This window comes from Sus scrofa, chromosome 14 (assembly GCF_000003025.6).
Source record: "Sus scrofa isolate TJ Tabasco breed Duroc chromosome 14, Sscrofa11.1, whole genome shotgun sequence".
Classification (NCBI taxonomy): Eukaryota; Metazoa; Chordata; class Mammalia; order Artiodactyla; family Suidae; genus Sus; species Sus scrofa.
In genome coordinates, this window is record NC_010456.5 from 55,818,860 (window position 1) to 55,834,567 (window position 15,708).

Below are 15,708 nucleotides of genomic sequence, written 5' to 3' on the forward strand. Positions count from 1 at the left end.
GACGGGAACTCCCAGGAAGCCACTAATTTCAATTTGTCATTATGTAACAGGACCAAACGACACAGCAGAGGAATAGAAATTGGGTTGTCAGTAACTAAAAATGGAATAGTACTGGTCAGCTGCTACTAGGTGATGGTTTTCATTCATGAAGAAGTACTTTTTGGGGTACAAACAAAGCCTTCCATAAGCAATACTGTGATAAGCTCATTTTGTTGGATAAAAAATGAATTTAAAAATCAATGTGAATTTGGAGTTCCTGTCGTGGCTCTGTGGTAAAGAACCCGACTAGTATACATGGCAGTGCAGGTTCTATCCCTGGCCTTGCTCAGTGGGTTAAGGCTCTGGTGTGGCTGTGGTGTAAGTCAGCAGCAGCAGCTCTAATTTGACCCCTAGCCTGGGAACTTCCATATGCCACACGTGTAGCCCTAGAAAGACAGAAAAAAAAAAAAAAAAAAAAAAAAACCCAAAAAATGAATATGAATTCACTGCACTGACAGTCAAAGAGAAAGGTATTTCACTAGAGTCATTTATGATGACAGATATTTTATTTCTTCTGCAAATCCTCCCTATGCTAAATTTAAGCTGTCTATATTTTAGTATTTAACCGTGAATCAAGTTTCAGCTTCAGATTCAGACTGTAATTTAATTTTTCTTTTGCGCAAAACCTTAAGGTAAGTTACATTGATCTAATTTGTTGACATAAAATACTTATTTTCCAAATAAAATGAATTTAGTTCCAGCAGCATTAAGGTTTAAAGGTCTGAAGTTTTTTGTTTTGTTTTTTTTTCTCCCAAAGAAACCCATTTGTGTGTCCCTCAGAGGAGCATCTGAGAGCTATCTCTGGGGGGCTGCTGACATAAGGAGTAGGATGTAAGAAAGCCATCAGTGTCCTGGTACGTCACGGTTCAGCTCCCTGGCACAGGGCCCCTGTTGCATGAAGGGATGGTAAGCAGACCTCGAGCCTGGTGCCACAGTGTCTCTGGCCAAGAAAGGCCCCGGGAACAGCACTGTGAGAACTAACCAGCGGCGGGCTAGGGTAGGATGAGGTGGGGACTCCAAAGGGCCAAGCCCGCCCACGCACCTGCCTCTGCCTAAAGGGGTCTCCACACAAGAGGCTTCCAGTTCCAACAAAACTCCTTCCTAGATGAGCTGAACTTGAACTTCCTGGGGGAGTGAAGTTATTGGCATGATCGACTGGAGTTTAGAATATAAAAACCTAATGAGAACCTGGAAGTTGGCGAAGTCCACAGCTGAAGAAATATAAGGAGGGAAGACTTTTTTTTTTTTCTTCCTTTTTAGGGTTGTACCTGCGGCATATGGAGGTTCCCAGGCTAGGGGTCAAATTGGAGCTCTAGCCTCCGGCCTACAGCACAGCCACAGCAACGTGGGATCCGAGCCACATCTGTGACCTACACCACAGCTTCATGGCAATGCAGGATCCTTAACCCACTAAGCGAGGTCAGGGATCGAACCTGCATCCTTATGGTTACTAGATAGGTTGGTTACCACTGAGCCACAACAGGAACTCCAAGAGACTTGTTCTTACCTGGCAGTTGTTTCTCTATGACTCTCTGACCAAGTTGATTAGGATATTTTATCTCAGTGCTTGAAAGAAAAAAGAGAAGAATTGAGCCCTGGTGAGTAGAGATTTAAACTGCACACGTTAACAGTAGCCACCCCAGGATGCAGCCCTTCAGCACAACTTGGCTCTAATCCCAGTAAAGGAATAGGACCCAGTGATGCATAAGATTCCTTCTCTTAATACGTCACTGAATTACTGACAGTGACAAACAGAGCTGGACCAACATTCTACTGCTTTCCCTCTTCCCTTTAGTACTTTCTTTACCTAGGTTTTCAAGTGTAAGAAAAGTCACAGATTTCCAAATCACGATTCGGTTCACCAAATACTCCCCCCACGTAGAAGGCAATTAAATGAGTTTAAAGCACGACAATTGCTAAGATGTTTGACAGCAGAATTCAGATGTTTGAGAGTCATCATTTGTTTTAAAATACTTATCAAGGTGCTTACTTGAAAGAAGCAAACACTTCCTATCACCATTATGTCTCCCCACCTAAGGACTCAAATCCAAATAAGCTGGAATGTGAGGTTCTTACTTAGTAGCTCGTTTCTGAGCAAAAATGGTTGTGGTGTTTTGAGTTCCCCATCTTCAGGTGCACCATATTCTGTTGAAGAAGAAATACAAAAAGATGAATGATAGCCCAAAAGGCCACTGTCAGGGAGAAAGGTGAGTTAAGTATCCACATAGCCTTTTCCCTTCCCAGGATGAAGCCAGCAGCAGCCGGGCGCTAACCTGGCCCTGCTTCATTTAATTCAGTTACTTGTCTAGTGTATTCCTGCAGGAATGGACAGTAGCCGCTTCTAAGCCCAGAATCCCCCTGTCATCTGTGACCACTGATCCTCAGAGACGGCATCCTGACAAACAGGCTCTCTTCTCAAATCTTAAAATGCTGAATCAGTCTCGCCTTTTGGTAACAGTTCCCCCTTTCTGGGTCCTGAGAGAAACATGACTCAGGCACCTTCACCAGCTTTTAGTCACTTGGCCAGTGGTGGTCTGGGTGCTGCCAGGAAAAGCAGCCTCTATGGGAGGCATGAGGAAAGCAGCCCCTTTGCTCTGACTCCTGCTGGGCCCCTGGGACACAATGTCTAAATTCCCCCCAAGTGTCGGCTTTGTCTTCTACCTTCTTAGCGGGGAGATATTGAGCCAGACCTTCGGGAACCTCCCCCCACCCCTACCCCAACCCCCAAGTGATTCAGAATTCATGTAAAGTGGCCAGGAAATTGGGCCAGCTAATGGAATAATTTGAAAGCAATTCCCACAGGCAACTTTTCTCCCTCAAAGATAATGCTCCAGCCTGAAGCATTTATGCAGTAAGCTGCTCACATTAGGAAATACATAAAAAAGAAAATCACATAGAAGTGAAATTTGGAATAATAAGTCAAAACAAAATGGAAGTCAAAACAAAGGGTCCTGAAGGTGGAGCTTCAGGGCCAAGGAGCCAGGCCTGGGGAGCCCTCAGAACAGAGCACTCAGGAGAAATTGCACTCAACTTCCAGGAATGGTAAAATTACCCGAGGAGCATGAAGAATGCCAAGGCCTGGGTTACACTTTAAAAGCCCTTCATTTAGGAGTTCCCGTCGTGGCTCAGTGGTTAATGAATCCGACTAGGAACCATGAGATTGTGGGTTCGATTCCTGGCCTTGCTCAGTGGGTTAAGGATCCAGCGTTGCTGTGAGCTGTGGTGTAGGTCGAAGACGCAGCTTGGATCCTGCGTTGCTGTTGCTCTGCCGTAGCCCGTGGTGGCTATAGCTCCGATTAGACCCCTAGCCTGGGAACCTCCATATGCCCCAGGAGTGGCCCTAGAAAAGGCAAAAAGACAATCAATAAATAAAAGCCCTTCATTTAAAAACTCGCGCGGGCACAGCCAGGGTTGGGATGAAGTGGGGCACTTCCTGCTCTTCCTAAAGTGGGAATGGTGCCCCACACCTCCTGAGAACGAGAGTCTGGTGAGTTTGCACCAAGATGAGAACTGCCATTTTAAGAGCAGCTTTCCCCTCCTCAAATACCAGGCTCTCCCTTCCAGAAAGCCCCAGACTTCCCAGCTTCCTTCTGCTGAGAGATTAATGATCTGCTTCCAGGGGGCCACAGGTGCCCCGGCTGTCCACTTAGATGAGCATAAAAATCCCCAAAGCAGAAAAGCAACAACACTGAGGGTCTCCTTTGACACCCAAGGGAAACTGCCCCAGAGGAAAGCCCTGCAGGCCAGGGCACGGGCACAAGTATACGAACTGAGGCAAAGTGACTGGTATCTAGGATGCGCTGCAAGAAATTCCTCGTTGGGTCTGTCTTTGTCTGGATCCTGATGTCCACCGGCCTTTTTCCATTCGTTTCCAAATGCTTTTCGGTAGTCAAGCTCAGCCCCGCGCCGTTCCTCAGGCTGAATCTGTACGGGTGTGAAACAAGTCTATTACAAAGCATTTTTCTAACAAGGGTATCTTGCCCCGTCCTCTCTCCACCGCCTACCCACAGAGAACAATCCAGTGGAGGGGGACGGGACCCGGCATTTTTACCTTTCCTTTTTAACATTAACAGAATCCAGGAGTTTATTCGAAAAGAAAAGCGGGTTTCAGTTTTATACTTTTCTTCATGAGAGTGTCTGCCAGTTTCTGGATTATTGCCAGGGGCCCAGTCACGGTCATCGGCTTGGAGGAGCTGACTTACTGAGAAAGGACTGGGTGTTCCTACCCCGCCTCAAATGACAATAAACTGAGCCAAGGATTCCCCACCCCATCCCCGGGCCCACGTCTGAGTGTAACACCCCCTCCCGACTGAAACACACAGGGGTGCCATTTACCATTTGGAGGAAAACAACTCCGATGCACTTTTCCGTCTTCAACCGTAACTGCTTTTTACAGCAATCACTTGGTTTCCAATTTAGGAAACGCCTCGCCACACCAGCACTCACCACACACTTGTTGAGGGTCCGCAGCTGGCCGATCTTGGCGATGATGAACTGACGAGTGGTCTGCGCGTCTTTGCTGCCTTCTTCAGTCAGCGGGTTTCTGGCACAGGACAGAGCGTGCAGACTCTGTAACTTATCCAGCTCATTGATAAAGGACCACTGAGACCCAGCAAAAGAAAATACATGAAAAGAAACATGTTTCAGGCTCAGCGGTCAGATTATTTGGACTAGCAGCAGAAAAGCCCAAATCTCCTCAGGCAATGAGACCCCACCAGGAGCGCGGACTTTACAACTGTGCTGTGTGAACTGACAGGCTGCTTGAGTGTGAATTACACTAATTTCTTTCTTAAGATTTCTGGCTTTGTATGAGGAGTTTCACTCCGAGGAAGGAGTTTCTCTTTCAATTTACGATATTCTTTTTTTTTTTTTTTTTTTTTTGCCTTTTTCTGGGGCCACTCCCGTGGCAAATGGAGGTTCCCAGGCTAGGAGTTGAATCGGAGCTGTAGCCGCTGGCCTACACCACAGCCACAGCAATGCGGGATCCGAGCCACGTCTGCAACCTACACCACAGCTCACGACAACGCTGGATCCTTAACCCACTGAGCAAGGCCGGGGATCAAACCCGCAACCTCATGGTTCCTAGTTGGATTCATTAACCACTGTGCCACGACGGGAACTCCTACAATATTCTTTAATAGAAGGAAACTACCAAGTCCATCATGAGAGTAGAAATAAGTGATTGTGTAGCACATATGTTCTGAAGAAGCTCTTACTTGTGATATCTGATTGTCATTGAGCACAAGGTACTGTAGGGAAGGAAACATGGCTGTTTTGCACCCTAGAATAAAAGGAGAATTAAATTACACAGAAGTGAAAGAGAGCTCAAGTAGCGGGGAGCCGGGGGAGGGGTTACTGAATAATCTTATATACCAATTCCAGCATCCGGAAAATGTAGAGAGGAAATTCCAATGTCAGAAAGGATTAGTTGTTCTAATCTGAAATGTAAAAATGTTTTTTGATTACTCAGAACAATATAAAATGCTATGGGTTATTTTATTTTATTTTAGTCTTTTTGCCACTTCGTGGGCGGCTCCTGTGGCATATGGAGGTTCCCAGGCTAGGGGTCCAATCGGAGCTGTAGCCACCGGCCTACGCCAGAGCCACAGCAACGCAGGATCTGAGCCACGTCTTCGACCTACACCACAGCCCACGGCAACGCCAGATCCTTAACCCACTGAGCAAGGTCAGGGATCGAACCTGCAACCTCATGGTTCCTAGTCGGATTCGTTAACCATTGAGCCATGACGGGAACTCCTAAAATGCTATGGGTTATTAACCAGACTAGATGTGTACGTTTTTCCTTCTGCCCTAGCTCTTCATCCCATGTGAAAGGCTTAGAAACCACAGAGTCCAATTTAGGGTGTGCAGAGTGGGCTCTGAGCTACATTGTGAAGATTCTGCAATCATCAGACAGTTCCTGGTGCCTCCTGCTGTGCTAGGTGCTCAATGGGCCTCAGTTTAATGAAAGACTTTGGGGATTAGCACCAGGGCTGAATTATTCACTCAATTATCCAGTACAGACACAGAACACACTGGATGGGGTTCACCAGGCCATTCTCTAGAGGAATTTCAAAGAAAATTTCCCAAAGGGAATCAGTTACTTGATTTGGGAATCCCATCATATTTCCACTGACAAAGTAGACACAGCACATGCTCCATTCACTAAAAATGTACTGAACACAACTGTAACAGGCATTTTTAGGAGCAGGTTACCTGGGCAGATAAGCTATTAGAAACAGCTGGTTTTCATCAATCAACTGATTAGAGGAAAGGTCTAGTAACTTGACCGTCTGTAGAACGTCAGCTGGCCTGTATGGAAAAAAAAAAGGTTTTCAATGTAAATTTAATCTCAATTGTTTTCAAAGATTCGGCCTCAAAACACCTGCATTTGGTGGTAAGCAGAGGGCGGGGACAAGTGTAGTACATGACTATGAAAGAGACCATGAAGGACCCCAGTGGGAGGGGAACCCTCCGGTCTGGACTGGACCAGTGTCCTGGTTGTGATACTGACCACAGCTCTGCAAGATGTAACACAAGGGTCAAAACTGGGGTAAGGTGGGGTAGAGGTGACCTCTGGGTATTATTTCTTATAACTGCATGTAAATCTAAAATTACCTCAAAATTAAAAATTTAGGTTTTTTTCATAGGGCCAATAATATTTCATTTAAGGCTTTCACTCTGATAGAACTTCCTGTTAGAACCTCTTGGGAGTTCCTGCTGTGGCCCAGTAGGTTAAGAATCTGACTACAGCAGCATGGGTTGCTGTGGAGGATGCGAGTTCAATACAGGCCCTGCACAGTGGGTTAAAGGATCCAGCTCAGATTCAGTCTCTGGTCTGGGAACTTCCATATGCCACGAGTGCAGCCATAAGAAAACCACAAAAAAAAAAAAAAACCCTCTTGGTGAAATCTTAGTTGATATTCTAATTTGTGAAGGCAATAAATAATAAGCATTTTTCTAATTCTTATGTGCAAATCCTTCTAAAAACTGTATTAGCTATAACTGAGACCATTTATTTGTGGTAATATATGCATTGAAGTAAACCCTGGTTACCTTTCTGAAATGATGATATTGTTAGACTCAAGGTACAGTTTCTCAAGGACTGGCCACCCAGAGGCACAGCGGAGCACCTGGGGGGAAACTCAAGTCAGGGTGAAGCAGCCTCGTTGGTCGTTTTTCCCATGTGTTTGTGACTCCAAACCTCCACACGGATTCAGTTTAGCTCCTGTTTCAAAAGTAAAGCGCCTCTGGACATTCTGTAACCCACACTGTCTCAGGCCAGGAGTGCTGGAGGACAGCTGATGAAATGACAGTGTTAAGGGCTGAGCTTTGATGACACGGAAGCACGTACTCCCGGCTTGGAACCAAGCAAGGTGGGTATCGGCCCACTGGTCAGGTGTCCCCTGACCCGCCAAAGTGGAACTGGATGTGGTGACTTGGCATGTTTTTAGTATGTGATACAGGTTGTTTAACCAGCATTAGGAAACTGATGTTAAACACTTTCCCTCACTTCTCGATGCCAATCTGGGTTTATAAAGAATGTACTAATAGGACAAAATTTCTCAACTGCTTCTCAGTTTCCTCACTTGGACTTCACCGCTGTCTCCCCCATAGGTTCCCCTGTGCCCTTCCTCCTGTTCTGAGAAGGAACAGCCCTCAGGGGAGGAGCCCAAGGAAGAAAGTGGCATGGCCATGGCCACCAACAGCCCAAGTGAAGGCCATGTATCTCTCGGGAGGTGCCCTGGCGGGCACTTCCCAGATGAACGACCCCGCTGGGATATCCTGCTCTACGCTTGGTTTGAAAGTGGAATGTTCTGGGTGTGTGAGGTCAGTCAGCCTCTGACAGAACAGAGTGGCACCGGATCCAAAGGCTGCCGGGCCCAGGATCCACGAGTCCACTTTCAAACCCAGCTGTGTATGTAAACAGTGGCTTCGAGAGGCTGAACTGCAAACAAGAAAAGGATGTGAAAAGCTTTCGGTGGCTCAGCCTCTGCCTAAGAACACTTGAGGGGAAACTCAGGCAGCGGAAAGCTCCATTAAGAGCTAAGTCAAGGCTTTCAAAAGCTCAGCGCGTACTTGCAGGCCACGATGCGTGCCACGGCCTAGGGGACACCAGAACCAACCGGAGGAGCAGAGAGAGAATGGATTCCCAGATACAAAACTCTACTCACCACAAGGGTTTTGGAATACCCTTCTGAAATGCTGTTTGAAGAACCCTATTATCTGGATAATAGGATGATTAAAATGAAGCCATGCTCAGGCTTCAATCCCCCATTAAACCAAGAACTTAAAACTGCTTATCACTGGGTAATAAACCAAAGAAATATGATTACCTCTGCCCATGTTACTCCTGTCCGGTTAAGCACTAAAACCTTCAGCATAGAAAATGTTCCGGTTGGAGATGGTAGACCAGAGGGAAATCTTAGTTTATTTTCACTGTGCAGAAAAAGAGACACGGGGTGCTTATTGTGACAGAGTAAACCCAACTGAAACAGCAACCGAAAGCAACGTTTTAGGATTTAATAAGGACTGGTTTGTTTCAACCTTAAAATTCAATCATATCAAAAACAAAGTGAGTCCAGACTAGCTCATTTTTAATATCTACAACATACGACTTGTTAGAGTCTAACAGGCAAGGGTGCGTTCCCGGAGTGAGGCCACAGATATCCTGAAACAAAGGCCCAGGCATCAACTTTTGAGGTCAGCTGCTGGCTTCACAAGCTGCAGCTCTGGCACTGCAGAATTCAGCCCCCCTCATGAGGGTCTTACTGATGCACTAGATTGTGGGCAAGAATCTTGCTTCTCAACAGTCTGCCCTTCTGCCATCAGGACGATGAAATAAACCACTGCCCCTGAAGTGCTCTCTCAAGAGCGTGATCTTAGAGGGTACCCCTGTCCTGACAGTCATTTTGAAAGATGCCATAAAAGCACATCAGCCCCTTTTCCAGAAGAGGTGACACCACGGGTCAAAGGATATTTTTCTTTTTGGAAGGATAACTAACTTAGGCCTGTCTATCTGCTCCACTCACTGAATCTCCCTGAGCAAGGACCACTCACCTGTACATGTAAATTTGGCTCAGGTATGAAAAGGGGTGGGAGGCTAGTTGGTCCCTTGGAAAGTTAGGTTCTGAGATTAAAAACTAATCAGATATTCAAGAAAGCCTGGAAAACTGTGACATTAGTAAAATACAGATCTTAGTGAAAAGTCCTTAACAGAACTAAATTAAACAGCATCCCAGTGAAATGACCCATTCCAAAAGCAGTTAAATGCTGGGCACCTCAGAGTGAACAAGCACTTTTAATCACACCTCCTGCTCCCCAGTTGAAGAGCAAGGTCCCCAGATGCCCCATCCTTGACCGTCATATTGTAAACAATATGAAGACCTTCCAGCTCAATATGGCCACCCCACCCCCACCCCAATCAAAAGTAAAGCACTCCGCCGTCAATGAGTCGCCTCACGTGACCATTTGAAAAACTGATAATCAATGAATATTAAACTTAGATAAATTCAACTAATCCACCCTCCCCACCTCGTTCCCACAGAGGTGCCCTGAAGGAGCAGGATAGATTAGGACTTCCCATCAAATGACAATTGGGTTCATACCTGAGATTCAGAACTTCCAGGTGTTTGAGCTGATCAGCAATAGCTATGACATCATCCCATGATGACAACAGGTTTTTTGACAAATCTATGCTTCTAATATCTAAATGCACATGTTAAGAAACAACATAGAAAGATTCATAAAAGACATTATGGTAGTTACCTCCTAATTCTGGAGCATGGGATTTTTTTTTTTTTTTTTTTTTTATGCTTTTTAGGGCTATAGGTATGGCATATGGAGGTTTCCAGGGTAGGGGTCAAACTGAAGCTGCAGCTGGCTGCTGGCCTCTGCCACAGCCACAGCAATGCACAATCCCAGCCACGTCTGCAACCTATACCACAGCTCGTGACAACACCAGATCCTTAACCCACTGAGTGAGGCCAGGGATCAAACCAGCATCCTCATGGATCCTAGTCAGGTTCTTTACCACTGAGCCACTACAGGAACTCCCTGGAACATGGGATTTTTAACTTTTCACTTGATAACCTCCATTTCGCTTGAAATTTTTTCATAAGCACATTATTACTTCTACCCTTTTAAGTCACTAACAGTTCATCTAGAAACTAAAAACTTCATTGTCACATACTGCAAACCCAAGACAGACATCGACAATCAAATTAGTAAGAACCAAATATCATAACATAAACCATTCTAGCATGATCCAACAAAGAGGGACAAAACCCCAGAGTGATTTGTTTTGATTTGTTCAGCACCTCAGGGGCACCCAGACGCCCTGCCCCTGGACCACAGAGCTCCTGCAGCCTCGCATCAAGCACATGTCTTCTCCTGTGGGGCACAGCTGTCCCCTGCACCATGGAATCCCCATGTGAGGACAAGCACCTCCAGGGGGACAATCAGGGTTAGCTGGACACAGGTTCAAAAATGCTAAGAATGGTCTGGAATTCAGAGCATTTCCTGTAGACTGAAGTCAGTCTGACACCCATGACCACTGGCACAGGAACCCACAGGAGGAACCAATAGGACAGAAAAAGAAAACCTCTGAACTGATGCTGGAGGTGCCCAGCCTGGCAACTACAGGCAGGGAGCAGAGAGAAGCCTGGGGCAGGGCTGGACCAGCCACCAAAGAAGCTGACTCATTACTCTGTATGAACCGTTCAGTTCAAACCTCTATCCTGCAAATACTGACTGGAGCTACAAGCAGGGGCCAGCTGGGTTCCAGCTAGTGTCCCCGGTCCCCCAGAGCTCCTCCCCTAGCAACCTAGCTTTCAGATGGGTGCAAAGCCACTGCAAGAGCACTGGGGCTAGATTCCAACCCAGGCCCTTTCTCCCATCCCTGTAGTGCAGCTACTGTGGCTGCCCTGTGTCCCCATCCTGGACTCCAACCCTCCCACAATGGCTGAGCAGAGCACTTTCCATTTCTCAAAGTCAAACCCCAGCTGCCCTTCCTTTTCATGCATCCCAATAACTCTGGGCCAGGAGGTTGTTAGAAAGGGTTCAAGTCTAGTAATTCTTCACTCTCTCATGCTTTCCATCACATGTGCTAGAATTACACACATTTCTACAGTCTGTACAGAGTGCAGGGACTGTGTACATCCTGAGTCCAATGTAGTGGAGCTGGGAATGTAGTGCTCCCACCATAGATACCTGTGTACCCGTGTGTATACACACACACACACACACCTACACACACAGGCCAGAAAGCTCCTGCTGCTCTGCAGGCCTTGTTCCTGTGGGCAGGAGCTCCTCCCCAAGTTCAGAGCCAGCTGGTGATGCATCTCGTCCCTAGCAGAGTCCTCCCACCTGACCCACTCCCACTGCCTTCAGTCCCAGCTAAGCGAACAACCTCAAAAAGGAATCAGCCTAAAAATGATGACTGGATTAAACACATCAGGCAATACTTCAACTTCGGGCAAGAATTCAATTAGTAAGTGCAGGGCATTCATCACTGGATCTGCAAAGATTAGCCAGGACTTGATTAACTCACTCAATCTCATTTCTTCAGGTCTTGGGGGACACGCGTCCCCAGGAAAGAGCAGGCTAAATGAGCAAGATGCTGACCACCCAGCGCACTGCTGACAATTCTGATCAACCAAACAGTCTACATCCCAGACCCCTCTGCTGACCAGACCTCCTCTGTGTGTTCAAAATAAGCCTCAAACTTCCCAATTCTCAGTCCCGACAGCATTTAGGGGGAGGCCAGGCAGGTTACAGGATGCACTAGGCACCTCTGAGGCATTTTGCTCCTTCCCAAGCTTCAGTCCATTACCCACTTCAATGCCCAACTGGGCAGGGGCCTGACCTGAAGAGGCAACAACCACATCTGGGGCCAGGAAGGGGGGCGGCTGCTCTCCAGCAGAAATGACCAGTGACCCCAGGCCCCAAAAGACCCCCACAAGGCAGAGGGGACACCGGCTGGGGAGGTCTGCTCTAACTCCCATTACCACAAAGCAGGTACTGCCAGGGTAGTCAGACATATTTTGTTAAAGCTACTCATTTGCCATCTCTTCATGCGAGAAAGCTGATTACAAGCTGCTATCTCTCGCATAAACTATTAGGCAGAAACTAGGCAGACTTAAGGAACTAGGAGATCTTTTTAAGTCAAAGAAAATCTATTTGATTTGACAGTGCAATTTTTTTTCTTTTTTTGAGGTCAAAAACTGCATTTCTTTATTTGAGGTTTGTTAGGACTGCAGTGCAGGGGACACAGATCCAAATAGTACTTGAATTGTGTCACGAGACAAAAGAATGGGGCCAGATTGTTGGGCAATTACCTCCTACATTTTTAGTTGTGGACAGTAATATAGGGCAAAAAACAAACAAGAAAACACACTTATAAGAGAAGGTAGAGGTAAGGGATGACAAACTTTGGGAAAGCCTGTTTTGAGGCTTTGAGCCTGCATTGCTGCATGAAGAGGAATTCTAATAAAGGAAAGTGTTCATTTTCCTCACTCACAGGAAGGCAGCAGGGGCTGGCACAGTGGCCCTGGGTACCGTCCACCCTTTGCTCCTAGGCCACCCTGGATGGCTTTCTTCCCACAGGTCAGCTACCAAGCCACGGGCCTCCTGTCTGTGCCCAAGGCCAGTGGGTGCAAGGGCAGTGGCCAGAAGCAGATGCCAGCCAAGTCTGCACCCCCTGAAGGAGCCTGGTCCAGAAACTCCCACTGCACATCTCACTGGCCAGGCCACGTCACACTGCCTCACCTGAAAGCAAAGGGTCTAGGAAGGTAACCATTTACCTGGGTGGCGACAACCCCAGGGGAAACCAAGTGGCTGTTAGGAAGAAAGGAGAACAGGCAATGGCTAGGCGGCCAGGGGTGGCTGGCTCAAGTGTCAAATCCAGTCAGATCCTAGTGATGAGTTATCATTGGAAAGGATACTAGGACACGCTTGGGCAATTCCTCGTTTGTCACCAGCACCGTTTACTGCGCAGTTCCTCAGAGAAACTTCCTGCAGCTTGCTCAACTGACTGCAGGAGAAACACAGTTCACAGGTAAACATAAACATGGACGCAACCCATCAGCCCTTTAAAAAATTCAAAAGTGTTCCGGACATAGAAAAGACACCAAAAAAAAAAACAAAAAAACCACACAAATCCCAGGGCCCACCACCCAACTTAAGAAATAAAGCATTACTGAGGAAAAGAAAAAGAAAGTGCTACATGACAAATATAACCAAAGTTCTTTGAATTCGTTTCTATCATACTCCCCCCACCCACCCTGCAGGTTGGGAACCAGTGCAGTACATTCAGTGTTTATTTAATCTTAAGCATTTCTTAATAGTTTACTACATATTTCCATGTCCTTAAACAATTAGCATATTTTTGTGTATTATGAACTTGACATAATGGTGGCCTACTGTTTATCTTGTCCTTGCAATTGATTTGTCCTCAGCAGGACAAGGTAGCATGAGATGCAGTGCTATGGACGCGCCCGGAGCACTCATCTCCATGCCCCATTGTTTGTTACTGTACAAAGGGACTGCAATTGATGTATTCCTCCTCTGGTGACATTTAGATTATCCCCAACAGTGCTGAAGGACACACTACTGTATACTTTCTGCACTTAGGTGGGGAGTCTCTCAAGAGATACATCCTAGAGAGTGTGCGGTTTTAAATGTAGAGAATCCATGTTTTCTATTCACTATAAGAGTGTTTAGGACACAGAATCTGGAGCCAGACTGCCTGGGTTCAAATCTCACTCCACTCTCCTATGTGAGTTAATGTCTCTGTGTCTCAGAGTTCACATCGCAGCAGCATTATTTCACAATGGTTACACCAAAGTGATTCCACTGATGGATGAATAAAGTGTGGTAAGTCCATACAATGGAATACTACTCAGCCTTAAAAAGGAGGGAAATTCTGACACTCGCTCCAACATTTGAGAACTTGGAGGACATTGTGCTGAGTGAAATGAGCAGTCACAAAAGGACAAATGCTGTATGTTGCATTTACATGAGGTACCGAGGTGCGCGTCAACTTTGCAGAGACAGAAGTAGAATGGTGGAGGGGGGTAGATGCGGGGTTGTTGATTAATGACTGCCAGGTTTCAGTTTGGGAAGATGAAAAGGATCTGAAGATGGGCAGTGATGACGGCTGCATGACAATGTCAATGTCAATGTCATGACAATGTACACTCAAAAGCGGTTACATAAAAAAGATCATCAACAAGGACCTGCTGTACAGCACAGGGAACTAGACTTGATAATTTTGTAATAACCCATAGTGGAAAAGAATCTAAAAGAGAACAGATATATGTGTAAAACTGCATCACTTTGCTTTACACCTGAAACTAACACAACAGTGCAAATCAACTACAGTTCAATAAAAACGGTTAAGATGGTAAATTTTGTGTTATGCACATTTTACAATTTTTAAATGCTATGATAACTTAGGGAATATTGGTGAACCTCTCAATGTACCGCCTGACATACAGTAAGTCATTTTCTAAGTACTTATAAAAATAAACTAAAACCGACAGCTTTTAGGGGAAATACTAAGACCATTCTGCAAGGCACGAGCTATTACAATCACGAGAAATGAGAGGGCAAAGGCAGCAGCAAAGTTCCAGAGCAGAGGCTCCCAACCTGCCTCAGTTCACGGGGCCTTCGTGTTTCAATAATTTTTTCATGGTGCTCCTGGGCCAAAATATCGCTGCACAGTTCCATTTAGTACATAATTAGGGCCAAACAATTTAATAATTATTTATGTCCCATAAACCTAGTCTGATGGATACTGCGCAACCTCCCAAACCCAGGAGACAGACTGGACCCCGCCACCTCCGCTCTCAAAATTCCACAATGATTTTCAAGAAATACTTGGTTTTTTTCTGTTTTTAACAGCAATAGCCAAATAGCCAAAAACTCAGCTTTGCAGGGATATGATCCCTTCAAAAGGAACATGATGAGACTGTGAACAACCTCCAACTAGTAGTTTGTGCTGTGTCCAAGAGATGTCACTGTTTCCCTCCAAAATTAAGACTCTCCTGCAGCGCCCCAGTGAGTTCCCTGCAGTACTAGGGAAACCCTGGGACAGAGCTTAGGGATCCAGGTCTCCATGCAGACATCACCCCAGAGCCGCAGCCAGCTCCAAAGAGAAATCACACATGATGGCTTTTATTTGGTTTTGATGCCTCTAAGTCTTAGTGCTGCAAACTCAAAGCTGGACATAGGTATCAGTGAGGAGATAACACAGTGGCTTAACACAGAGGTTTCCATCCCCACCAATGACTGACACCAACCACTCTTACTCCCAACAGCTCTAACAGCTTAGGATTATTTTGTAAATGAGGAAACTGAGGCTTAGAAACCAGAAGTAACCAGCTCTAACTGGTGTCCGGGCTGGAATGTGGCTTAGCTGACATCTGAACCCAGCCTAACTGATTCTAACATTGGGTCCTTTCCAGGAAAGACACTGGCTAATTATTGAGTGCAATGATATCAAGCAGTAGTCATTCACCAGAAAACTTGCCCTATGAAACACAGAGTTCTATAAATCAATCGCAAAAACCATTCACATTAGTTACCTCTCAGTGGTATAGCAGCCATGACCCTTTTTTGTTTAATTTTTGTTTTAAAAATTCTCAAAAATGAATGATATTGTTTGTA

At 45.9% G+C, this 15,708-nt stretch overlaps 1 protein-coding gene across 8 annotated transcripts in view; it reads right to left on the bottom strand.

Moving 5' to 3' along the window:
• Positions 1–15,708, bottom strand: part of TBCE (tubulin folding cofactor E) — an 84,553-nt gene that overhangs the window by 2,197 nt on the left and 66,648 nt on the right. For 4 of the 8 annotated variants that reach the window (XR_002338963.1, XR_002338965.1, XR_002338964.1 and 1 more), the window contains 11 exons: positions 12,984–13,072; positions 9,648–9,747; positions 8,376–8,478; positions 7,096–7,172; positions 6,256–6,351; positions 5,413–5,477; positions 5,256–5,320; positions 4,375–4,641; positions 3,810–3,963; positions 2,116–2,184; positions 1,547–1,605 (listed from right to left, as the gene is read on the bottom strand). Coding sequence is in view for 2 of the 8 variants with exons in the window: in XM_021074395.1 (XP_020930054.1) it covers positions 1,595–1,605; positions 2,116–2,184; positions 3,810–3,963; positions 4,375–4,641; positions 5,256–5,320; positions 5,413–5,477; positions 6,256–6,351; positions 7,096–7,172; positions 8,376–8,478; positions 9,648–9,747; positions 12,984–13,072 (1,096 nt within the window). In the remaining 6 variants the exon portion in view is untranslated. Of the gene's footprint in view, positions 1–1,546; positions 1,606–1,788; positions 1,797–2,115; positions 3,964–4,374; positions 4,642–5,255; positions 5,321–5,412; positions 5,478–6,255; positions 6,352–7,095; positions 7,173–8,375; positions 8,479–9,647; positions 9,748–12,983; positions 13,073–15,708 lie in introns of all 8 variants that reach the window. The other 4 variants (XR_002338966.1, XR_002338967.1, XM_021074397.1 and 1 more) reach the window with 3 other exon arrangements.